The sequence below is a fragment of the Geospiza fortis genome, unplaced genomic scaffold (assembly GCF_000277835.1).
Source record: "Geospiza fortis unplaced genomic scaffold, GeoFor_1.0 scaffold134, whole genome shotgun sequence".
NCBI lineage: Eukaryota > Metazoa > Chordata > Aves > Passeriformes > Thraupidae > Geospiza > Geospiza fortis.
The window spans coordinates 401,040-413,548 of NW_005054396.1; the positions used below are offsets into that span (position 1 = coordinate 401,040).

General features: G+C 37.4%; 2 protein-coding genes across 3 annotated transcripts in view; one reads left to right on the plus strand and one right to left on the minus strand.

Moving 5' to 3' along the window:
• WDPCP (WD repeat containing planar cell polarity effector) overlaps positions 1-12,509 on the minus strand; it is a 146,422-nt gene that overhangs the window by 122,502 nt on the left and 11,411 nt on the right. For both annotated transcript variants that reach the window (XM_031060936.1, XM_005425783.2), the window contains exon 3: positions 9,061-9,123. The gene's annotated coding sequence lies outside the window, so the exon portion shown is untranslated. The remainder of the gene's footprint in view (positions 1-9,060; positions 9,124-12,509) is intronic.
• Positions 3,210-12,509, plus strand: part of MDH1 (malate dehydrogenase 1) — a 35,185-nt gene continuing 25,885 nt past the window's right edge. The window contains exon 1 of the mRNA XM_005425784.3: positions 3,210-3,279. Within this exon, the coding sequence (XP_005425841.2) occupies positions 3,210-3,279 (70 nt within the window). The remainder of the gene's footprint in view (positions 3,280-12,509) is intronic.

The following is a 12,509-nucleotide window of genomic DNA, read 5'->3' on the forward strand; positions in this document are numbered from 1 at the left end:
AAAGCTGTATTTCATGTTTTGAGCCAATCAACGATGAGCCACAGATATTGTATTACAGATGATTGCTTTAATCCTAAGGCATTTTAGGGTGCATTTGAAGTAACAGAAGGGAAGCTTGTTTTGATATATTCACAATATAAAGCTGCTAGGAGATGGTTCCTAGATTCACACTGTGAGTTAAGTTCTCTCTCCCCCTTTGAAACCAAAAAAGGAAAATACTTGCAAGCAGACTTAAAGTCAAAATAAAACATCAATTTATCACACAGCTCTTTCCTGTGAGATCCCTTTTCCTTCTGCGTATCACAAAACCAGAACTGCAGGTACACTCGCCTTCATCCTGTGCTACAAATCTTTCATTTAAAACTGCTAACTTCTGCACACATTTCTCTCTCAAGTTTTTAAACACCATTTTCACCTTCACTGCCTTCAGAAACTCCACAGAAGCACAACTTTACACAATGGCACCACCTTGTGTTTCAAACATCAATTTCCAATGCTTATGCTGACCTCAACTTCATGCCTTTCCCTTACAGTGGATGAAAAATAAACTTATTTCAATACAATAATATCAAATATGGTAATTAAAAATTTAGTTTATTATTTTTTCATATAGAAATATATTATACAATATAACTATTTCTTTCAAATGAGACTTATCCCATTTTCTGCCAGTTTAAATTTGTGTCATTCATACCCAAAATTACCTACAATAAAACCTCTGTGAGCACATTTTTAATTTAGTCCCTGGTTGTTTTTCATATAAAAGAAATGCTTAGATCCTGATGGATGAGCTATTTTGGGGTCAATTAAATTGTCTCTAAGCAGGATTTACCTGCTTGGTTAAATGGAAATCACATATATGTATCTTAAACCATTACCTGAGAAATGGATAATTCAAAAATGTGAGTCTGAAAAAAAATGTTTACTTAAAAGATTAAAGGCAGACATTATAGTATTAGTAAAACGTGTCATCCAGCGCCCAACCTTTTATTGTTATGGGCAGGGTGGCAGCCTTGCCATTCAGAAGTTGCAAACCACCTTACTAATCTTACAACTCTACTTAAAGTTGTGAATAACTTTGCAAATCTTCATCTGTGTGAGCTGAAACACAAGTAAGTCCTCACCAAGCTGACTTTTCTTTTTGGAAGTGGAAAGTGAGGAAATTTTGTACCAAAAAATGGTTCGGTTGCTTACATCTTACAGCGTCAATCTTTATCTTTGAAACTCACTCACTACTACACTTAGGCTGGATCTTAAAAAAAAAAATCTGTGACCTTTTCTTGGGGAAAACAACCATGTTCTTCACAATTTCTCAGTAAAAGAAATCAATTTTAATAAATACCATTCAAAAAAGTTCCATTTCTACTTAAGGTGCTCCAGTGTCCCTCCTCTCAGTGCTGATTTGGCAGTACCTAATTCTTTGAGCCCTGCTTAAAGGCATTGTGAACCATGCTCTTCAGGCTCCTCATTTCCAATAAAAGCATTCTATTATTCCAAGGCCTAGTCCAATGTACACTGGATTCTGGGATTCAGAATAATCAACTTTTCATAATCTAAACTGGTAATGGTTCTCCTCTATCTCATATGCTCCTCCTTACAAACCTAACCCTTGCTTCAGGTGCAGCCCTTCTCCTTATTCTACTCTTCCACCTGCTATTTTCTTCATCATCTTAATGCAATTCATGTAAAAAAACCAACCAACCAACAACAACAATTATGAAAAACCTCAGCTGTATCTTTATATTACTGGCTATACTAAAGTCACATTTGCTCAATATAAGTAAAGGCAGAATTTATACAGGTAAATGTTGTCAAAAAATACCTACATATTTCCTCAGATATTTACAAGGGATTCCACTGCACAGTATTTAGGGCTGCTGATATAATGGTCACACATCTCCCTTGAGTCACCAATATCATGGAAACACCAGTTTTCTAAAACCTTCTTGTCCAGGCTTCTGCACACCTTTTGCCAAAATTTTTTAGCATTACATCTTTGAAGGAGCTCCATGACTGCTTTTTTTAAAGAGGTCCTGACAACAGACCTCTTTAAAAAAAGCCAAAGCTGCTGATTTTCCTTCAGCTATGCTGGTACAACTGCTTATAAGGCATGCAAAGGAAAATGTTCAATTTAAAACCAGTTCAATTCCATGAACCAGCGCACCAAGCAACCCTACAACAGTTTGCCAGTGCAATTATGCTAGTGATGCACGGACAGAACGAGAGCTGTGTCAGCTGGCAGGGCTGCCAAAAAGATGACTCTTAAAACTGCATTCTCAGGAGAGATATAATGAGAACCTCTGATATGGGCAAGGCTTTTTCAGCTGGAGTCAGCGGGGCACAACAGCTCCACAAGGAGAGGATATCTCAGAACGTGCCCGGAATAGTCCTGTTTCTCCTCAGCACAACAGTAGAAGCTGAATGGACAGTATGACCTAGCAAGTCTATCTTCTACCAATTATCTACCCTGAAACACCTGTACTCATTCCCTTTCCCCACTCTTCAGCCCCCTGCACTCTAATACCACAGATGGTGTAAGAGTTGCTGAACAAACACAAGCCTGGCATATTAAAATTACCCCAACCAATCAGAGTTTACATTAATATGCCAGACTATAATCTGGGATGATTCAATTTGTTTTTTTAAGCAGCAGAGGCTGGAACAATGAGAGGCATCTCCCAGTGACATGTTCCTCACAGACCAAGCCATGCTTGCAGGCTTTGCTCTTCTGTTCTCTATACGCTCAGGAGGGGAAACAACCTTCCCTCTGCCAGCTCCTCTGGGAGGCCAAATCAGCAGCAGCACCTCAGCATGCCCCAGATATCTTGCACTAAGTTATAGGCAGGTAAACAGCATCTTTTTCTAGTCTTTTTTTCTCTCTGAAGAAAAGGCTGGGGACAGAGCAATGGTTATCAGTGGTCATGATTACCAATGGTTGTAGATATCTGTTCAGCCGCTGGAGACAAAGGAGTGAACAAGCTGAAGACTCTGACAAACATCTTTGTTCTTCCTGAATAAAATGGGATTGTAGGGAATCTGAAAATTTAAATTCACTGCATTGCTTGGTCACGGCCTTGAAAAATGAGGCATACTGTGTCAGATAAAAATCAAAAGGCAAATTTAGGCCCAACCAACACAAGGCTACACAATAACTCCACCTCTGTGGACTGAAAGGCCATAAAGGTGACAAATTCAAAACCAAGTTGATGATGATGACAAAGCCAATGATGAAAACCAAGCTGATGATGACAAAGACAATGATGAAGAAAAAGAAGAATGGTATTTTGACAAGCAGATATACTAAAAACTGTTAAAGACTGGGTTTCTACAATGAAACCCAGAGTCATTGCAGTCACTACACATCCCCATCCCTGCCAGGAAGAAGGCCTTTCACATTAGACTACCACTATTCAATTCCTAAAGTAAATATGGAATAAGAGAAAAATGAATCCATACCACTCTTGATCAAATTCTCATAATCAGAGAGAATTGCCATTAACTTTATACAAAATACAATTGCATTTGCATGCATGTCAGAGCCATGGCTCCTGTTCAACATAAACAAACTTATTAGATCTGAAGAAGTTTAAAATTTTTGAGAATTCTTTGTTTGGGTCCTTTATAAGCAGAAAAATGCCAATTACAAAAACCCTGATTTCCATGCAGGTAGAGAAATCCTGTACAAAAATTCCTTTAAAAATACCTTTGTTTCTGGAGAGGGTATCTAGAACATGAACCAGACTTCTCTATAGAGCCAAGCATTGCAGTACTTAAGGCCTTAAATAGTTTATTTCTTGTCTACACTGCTTTTGAGTGTGAATGCTGAAAGACTGAGGGAAAGGTGAAAGGATACAATTACTCTAGTTCAGTGTGCCAGTTCCTGAGCAGGGCAGATTATCACCAAACAAATGCAATAGCTCAATATCATTTATACCCCTAATTCTCTTTTCCTTGGCAACAAAGGGGTTCTCACCCTGTTGCAGAATGGCTAAGCAGCTTGTGAAATTGGGATTTCACAGTCCTGCACTGATGCAAGGTGCAACCCAGTGCCCATGGTGCACTTGCACCAATTTCAGTTTTCCTCCATTTGTCAGCTGTACCCTGTGGACCTTCTACGTAAGCAAATGAATTGTTCCCAAAGCAGAAGCAGCATAAGAACCACAACAATCATCCTAAAGTAAATTGTCCCAGGTTGTGCATCAGATCCCTGAGGCACTTTATGCCCCTGTAAGGCCAGTTTAAAAGTAGCAGCATTTGGCACCCACTGACTGATTAACACATACAATCCACCTTAAGGGGAGCCTGATGATATTGCTGAGAGTTTGATGAATCCATCACGCTGATTGCCTAATGCAGGTGGTCACACATGATCCTTCCTTTCCATGTAGATTTACATAGCAAACATGAAAAATTAGTAAAAATTCCTCTGGATTCAGAAAGGGGATTTAAGAAAATGAGTTCCTTCTTGAAAAACAAAAAAGCCTGTTAAGCTGTTGTGTTGCCTTGCAGTAGCAATTTGTAGCCGTGCCACTTGCTATTCTATAGAAGGCAAACACTATTGCTGTGTTCCAACAGCCACTTTCACTCAGAGTGAACTGAGATTTCTCTTTGCCAAGATATGACACAGATGGGAGTCCCAAAATCATAAGGTCCTGTCTAGTTCAAAGGATCCAAAATAATAAAAACTTTAAGACAGGAGAAACAAATAGCAGCGCTGAAGCATATTATGTGCAAAAATCTTCCAGGGACTCATGAAAGGAAAGAATGATTGACTTTGTTTTCAGGCTTTATATGATGATCAATCAATGCTGTATGACTCAATATAAGAGTTAGGCAGAAACAGAGCAAAAACTAAGGTAAAGGGAACAGTTTTCTGTATAAGCTGTGGCACAAAACCTCTTCTTTCATGCTGGGAAGAAGTCCAGAATCAGAGAGGCTCTTGCTCTGCACTTGTACAGGCCATCAAGTTTTACTCAAGACATTTTTCTTTTCTTCATTTTCAGACTTCACTTTCTTCTCTTTGTAGCTCTCATCCCACCTGACAGAACAAGGCAGACCTCTTGCTCTGCCTTACAGAGTCCTGCCATTTCAGTGCAGCTATTGATAGGATCAGTCAGGATCAGTCTTCCTGAAGAAAGTCCAGCTATGTCTGCTCTGCCAGGAGTCAATTTCTGCTCATTCACGTGCAGGTGGGCCAGTAGCCCAAAAGTGAGACAAGTGCTTTCTCTGAAGATGCAAGCTTTGGACAGCTAAATGGTGAAGGTCTCACAAGCCACAGACAAAGTCCAATTTTTCAAAACCTATTTAAAATGTCTGCTCCAAGACACAGAGATATCATTGTCTTCAGGAAGGGGGAAAACCTTTAAAAATGCTAAGAGAGAGAAAGTACTCAGCAATTTTTCCTAGCTTCATCCTTAAACAGACTGGCATAGTCTTTTTACTTCCAAAGATCAAGAGCTGTAGACATAACATACTTCAGTTATAGCAATTAAGGTCAGAAGCAACTGAAAATAAGTTCCTACAAAATGAATCAGGCAACCTTTCCGATCTCACCTACAGCAAGTAATTCAGCCTACTGAACAATTTCATTGTCAGTTACATATTGGAAATGTCATTTGTTCTTTTTATGTCACTAAATGACTCTCAAATTTATGTGGGCTTGGATATAGATGTTATGCTGTACACAATGAATAAGTGAAGTATACAATTGGTAGCAGGTAAAATCCTTCCTAGAACAATATTTATATTGTAGGGACTACATCAGTCTTTATCAAAAGTGGAATTTTTGTACTCCATAAAATTGTGGTTAGTCTCTGTCTTTAAAAACTTTAAGTTTTGATATCTTCTCATAAACAGAATGCTAATGAAAATGTGAAATTTTATGTTTGGGTTACCTCTCTAGAACCAAACCAGCAATTACTATTCCTTATTCAAGCTTATTTCTTATATTTAACATTACTGATATTAATATATAAATAGTAGTTAAATGAGTTACCTGAGCTAGAAGAGGATCTGAATTCTGATTTGACTTGGGATGAAGTTATTCTTTCTTCCACAGAGAGAAAATGCTCACATAATAAAATTATTGCTTCAAATCTTCCTTCCCTCCCTTCCAAAACCAAACCTGATATTTACATTTCCTTCTTCTTCTGCAATTTGAGGAATGTTAACCATGCTTGTGTTCACAGGGACAAATAAAGATGACAACCAAGGAAGCAATTACAATAAAGGTCTGATCTGCTTCCACTAAAACATATACTTCAGCTTCGAAACAATATGCCACTCAAATGGAATAAATCCTACCTGACACTAAAATTACCAATGTTTGTCATGTCTGAGCACATTTTTGGACTAAATTAAACGAGCAAGTATTGCCTTTATCAAGTCTCCTAAAAGAAAAAGAACATCTAGTGGCTTAAAAAAGCAAGTCCATGTAGTGTGTTTCTGCCACTTCCTCTTAAAGAGAGAGTTCTGAGCACTTGTAAACTGTGAATTCTTAATTTTTTTTTTTTAATGGCATCTTGATTCTTGGTGGATTTCACTGGCAGTTGTGTTTGCAGCTTTGAAGTCGCCTCCAGGTCTGTCATTTGGTAAGGCTGTTGATGGGTGCCTGGGGTGCTTTGTCCTCCGGGAGGCTATTTTCCTTTAATTCATCTCTGATTAGATGCAATTTATGCATTTTCATCTGTTTTATGTAAAGATCAAAGGGATCATGGTTCCCAATGTCGACCCTATTATAGACAAAAGGGGAAGGCTGCACATTTTTGCTTGGTTGCAGTTTAAGCCTCAAAGCGCCCGTTCATACTACGCAGTTCTTATATCTCTCATAAAACCATGTTTTATATGGACACCCATTTGCTTGCCTGTAAACACCTGCATGCTTCTATATTTCTAGAAAACAAAATCGTGGGGTGAAATTCCCATTCTCAAATCTACTACAATAATTTTTGCCCAATGAGAACGAAGACATAAAAGTTTAAATTCAATATTGTCATAACAATACTCCTCTTACCAGTCCCATTAATAAATATATGGCACTTAATCTAATAACAAACTGACATAGCTGGCCCTGCATGAGAAAGTCTGTTCAAAGCTTTCTTAATATATTTTTTCTGTCTCCAAGTTACAACAAAGACTGACTTTTATGCCATTTAAATAGAAATTATTCCCAACACAAAGATAACTTTAAAATTTATTCCAATAGAATCAATATCCAGTAAGTCTCAACATTAATGACATCGATATTAACACTGTTGTCAACAAAACAAGAGAAACAATATAGATGTCACTAAAACTTACCTGAAGTGAAAAGACTTCTAAAATTAAGGAAGATTTATTTTATTACCATTTTTAAAAGCAAATTCAGTACATATGCCAGCAAACATGCAAAGATGGGAAACTTCCAGGATGTCATCCCAAGCCACTAAATACACACTGTAAATGCAAATGTCACTTTTCACTTCCAGTCAAACTGACTACCTCTGCATAAGAGTTCAATCTTCCTTTGTCTCACTAATCATGCATAGCAAGAGGGAGAAAATATTGTGAAGGCAGACAGAAAGTGGGGAAAGCCCTCCAAAATTGCACTTTTTTGGAAGAGGCATAGCACTATGTTTGGGAAGGCTTCACACGCGGCGACACTGGGAGTACAAAGACTGCCTTGGTGGCTCATGATATTAAAGAATTAGGATTGTACTTCATCAGCAATGTCCAGAAGAGGATGTTCCAAATGAGGGACTCATAATAAATGGTGGCTCTTACCTTGAGCATAGAGAAGTCTACTCTTAACAAGTTTAGAAACTTTGTTAAAATAATTATGGTCATTCTCTCACTGGAGTGACAGAGGTCACCTATATCAAGTGAGGTACAAGAAAAGAGCATTGAAAAAAAAGATGTCCAAGAACTGTACAGCTTATTTGTTATCAAGATAATCCTAAGCAGACAAGATCATTTAGAATTTATACTTTAAAAAATAGAAAGAAAAAAACCTATCATATTATAAAGGACTTTGCAATTTGCTGCTCCAGGCCAAGGTTTTTGCTCAACCTGAGTTACCACATGGCACTTGAAAAAAGAAAAAAAACTAACCCACCATCATTTCAAGGAAATGATGAAACTTATGAAACTTGTGACATTTGCTATGGATTAAAAGGAAGTAATTCTTAAATGTGTTACAATGTTCCCACGTACTTGTGTTCTTCCACAGCAGCCATCGCTGGGATTTTGCTGGTAATTCCCAATCTCCCAGAGCCATGCATGCGGTAACTCATGGTCAGTGAAAACAGAGAGGAGAGATCCCAGTGTTCACTACAAGGTAATTACTATTAATTCTTCTTTGCAACAGAGAATTGCCCTTAAAAACACTTAAAAGCCTTGAAAGCCACAGTCACAAACCAAGACAGGCTGATTTCTCATCTTGCATCAGTAACACCACCACAATAAACTCTGGTCTTTGATAGTTTCTAATACATCAAACCCAAAGAACAGGCAGAAGAGGTACTAACACACATCCCTGCCCCGCCAAAACACAGAAAACTACAACTTACAGGACAATTCAAGCAATAACTATGATAAAGAACCTCAGGTTGTCAATCTTATCCATAGCAAAAAAACAATAACTAAGCTCTTGGAAAACATGTCTGAAATCAAGACAAAATCTAAGCAAAAATCGCTATAGGGAAGAGACACCACTGACAAAGAACACAGTTAGCAGAGTTCTTGAAATTTCAACAGGCAAGGAAACTTATGAGGTATTTAGGAATGAACATTCCAAAAGAAATGGAAAGACTACAAAAAGAAAAAGTTAGGTGCTGTTTTTAAAAGACAAATATTACCTTGAGTAAATAAGTAAACATTCAAATTCATTTCTAGGGAGCAAAAACGCTTTTCCTGTTTCAGGTCTGACATGCCCCTTGCCCAGGGATCCCTTAAACTGCATTCAGAGACATGTAATCAAGTTTATATGGTAAGGGAATGGGAAAAAACTGCCCAAGGGCTAAAGGAAGGTCCTATTTGGGGGAAGGCAGTGGGGCAGGGGGAGACCAGGTGAAGAACCCTTACCTTTCCTCTCAGAAAGTTGATAAAAAGCCTTGCTTGATTTTTCGTAGAATTCAGGGTCTTTTACTGCTTAACAGAAATCAAGAAGAAAAATTACTTTAGGATCTTCTCAAATCTGAAAGGATAAAACTGAAATTCTACATGTAACAAACTGACACAGAAAAAAAAGGAACCAGGAATTAAATGGTTTTGCTTGTTGCTTGTTTTTCTTTTTTTTAAATCACTTTATGATCCTCTGAAACCATGAAAGAAATTTCCATGGATTTTCCTCTGAGACCTCAGACCAAGACATTTGAAAAAAAAAAAAAAAAGGAAATGGGTGGCTAGACTGGAAATGGTTTATTCTTTATGAAAAACAAAAATTTGTCCGCTAAAAGTAGTTAGCCTAGTTCTCTTCTTGTGCAATTCAAGAATTCACTCCAATTTGTGGGAAAAAAGGCTCAGTTTGAATAATATTTCCAGCTCAAAACACTGATGCGTTCAAAGTGTTAGCTCTGATTAGAAGGCCAAAATGGAATAGAGAGGCAAGAACTAAACTGTTTGTATATATTGCAACTGGAAAACAAAATATGTTGCCCACAAGTGAATAAGCCATTCATCAGATTACTGCAAAATAAAATTTACAAATTTCTCCCACCTACGCAGTAATTTCAGATAAAAAAATAACAAAGAATTACATTGTGACTACAGTGAAGTTTTTCAAGCCTATTTTAAAATACAGTAAGAAAACAAATTCCTTTACAAGCAAACTGAAGAACAAAATATGATAAAAAACCCTGTATCTTTTACTCTAATGAACATTGTATTTTCAAATTCCCTGTTTTTCTGGTTTAGGCAAATAAAGACAACAATAGGATTACAACAATATACTTTTAGTTTTGCAGTCAGGTGTCTAATAAATCACTCTAAAACCCCTTTAGCAACTAAAATTAAAAAGCTTGTTCTAGATAGAGATATGCAATTTTATGCAGCAGTCTTTTAGAAATAAAATCCAGTTAAAAAAAAAACCCTTTTGTTCTCAAGCGTTTATATCTCAGATTAATTTTTAAAGTTTTCTATAAATCTTCAACATTGTTCAGATATATAACCTAAACATGAAATGTGGCAAAAGTTGACAAGTTAATTTATTGCACCCTGTAATCAACAATCTATGCTGATCTTCAGAAAAGATAAACCAGAAAATAGTTGCTCGTTCTGTAAAGGAGATAAAAGCAAATGAGGAACTCTGAAAGTGTTCCAGAAATGCAAATGCATACATCATTTGTGCTAAAGGCAACACCAACAATCTCCCTCAAACGAAGCCATATATCAACATGTAAGAACAAGGAGGCATTCTTCTGTCAGGAGAAAACAAAGGAAACATCGCCCATGATGAATAAGTGAGTTTCGAAAACAAAATGGCAACAAGAATTACACACTACTTAAAAATTTATTTTCAGTGTTCTTGTATGCCATAACACACACAGGTTGTAAACCAAAGGACAGAGAAAACAGTGAAGGATACTGCAATTTGTCTGATTTTCTATGCATTGGTGACGTACAAGCCCAACTTCATATTCCCAAACCTCCATGTTAGGCTCCTCACTTTTCCCTCAAGTTTCCCAAATTCCTTCTACACTACATTTAGCTTGTTCACTTGTTTGTTGCCATGCCCTTCATTTCCCTTCTCCTTCCTCTCCTCTGCCTCTCTGCCTCTGCAGTGGAGAGAAAGGAGAAGGGAAATGAAGGGCATGGTGCAACTCTGGTGCCAGCCAAGCACAAAGCAGCCCACCATGGCTACTGGAGCCTTCTCAGCCATCAGGACCTCCACAGTTAATCACTGATATCAAAGGCCAAATAGAAAAAAAACCTTGAGCTCAGGTCACAATCTCTTCTTGAGCAGTCTGGGGAAGGGAACACCAATTTGCATTTCGTTGAATTTTAAAAAAACACATTCACATTTGAAGTTTTAAGATCTCTACCTTATCCACCAAAAGCATTAAGTCAGCCAACATGTCCCAAAAATGAATGTGGAATGGAAGGTAGTGAATGTGTGAACTGGAAGGTAGACTGTGTGAACTTGTCCCTTCAGGGGACAATAAAAAAAAAAACTGTGTCCTTACTCAGCAGATTTTACTTATATAATTCAGGTGATGATAAAAAATCAAGAAGGGAAATAACAGTGTTCTGGATATAGATGCATCTGTTGTCTATCTGCAAATCAGGGCTGCTACTTTGAGCTAAGTCATTAGTTCATCATTGGAAGAAAGGAAAACTCTCAGGTACATTTCTTGTTAAATACCTAAGGTTGCAAAGCCAAATTTTAGTATATATATGTATATAATATTTTAGTGCTTCATATTTACTGATTTAAACCATAATCTTAATAGAGTAGATTTTTACAAACCCCAGCTTGAAATCTATTTTTGGCACATTCCAGATCTGTTTAGCTTTAAGACTGACTTGCAAAAGTGTGTAACTTGTAAGAATTATCCATTAAACGATACAACATAGTCATTAAAAACACCCACTCTTCAAAGCTCTGAAAGATTATAGAGTAGTCATGTAGGGTGAGCAACATTCTGCTTGCTCCCTGCTCCTCCCAAAGTATGTTATCCCATTTCAGCTGCCACTACTGAAATACGTACGTAAATCCATAGTCACATTTCACTTTTGAAAACTAGAGCACTTAAAAATTGGCATTAGAACTCTGAATTTAGACACTGAGATTATGACAAAACTCCACTGTTCATAAGGCATGCTACTGGGCAATAAATGCCATTCCCTGATTCATTTTCGAACAATGCAACATCTTAATATGCAATCTTAATAAAAAAGGAATGTTATCCAGGCTTTGAGGAAAGATGCACGGATGAGTGATAAGATAAAGTATCTTCAGATAAAAAGAATGAAGGGTAACTCATTGTCCCCAGAAAGAAAAGGTGAAAATAGCAATGCATCTTTACCTGGTGAAAGCCATATGTATTTCAGGATTTTTTTCTGCACCTTTTCTAAAACATAGGCAAAAATTAGAACAAAATTTGATTATTAATACAAAGCAGCGGTAATAAATGTCAAAAAACCTACTTTTTGGTGTGCACGGATATGCCTTTCCCCAGAAGGATAAAGCTCCTTATACCCTATTTCTGCCATATCCAACCACAAACCTGGGCAGATCCACTTTTTCATCACTTATACTTTACAGCAAAAGTGTGCCCTGGAGCAACAATCCTAAAAGGCAAACAATACCTCATTTCATAGCTCTTGGTTAAGCACAGAAAGTGCATTTTTTCTGTGTGTTTTCCAGAATCAGAAAGAAGTGGCACACATGAAAATATTTGTCAAGTAAAACCTGGGTGAGGTCCAAGAACACTTGAAGGTGTCAACAGGACTTGAAGGGGCAAAAGTCACTCAATTTTTCCTGCACAGAGAACAGGACAATAGTTGTCATGCTGAGAAAGCTGCCTCAGTTC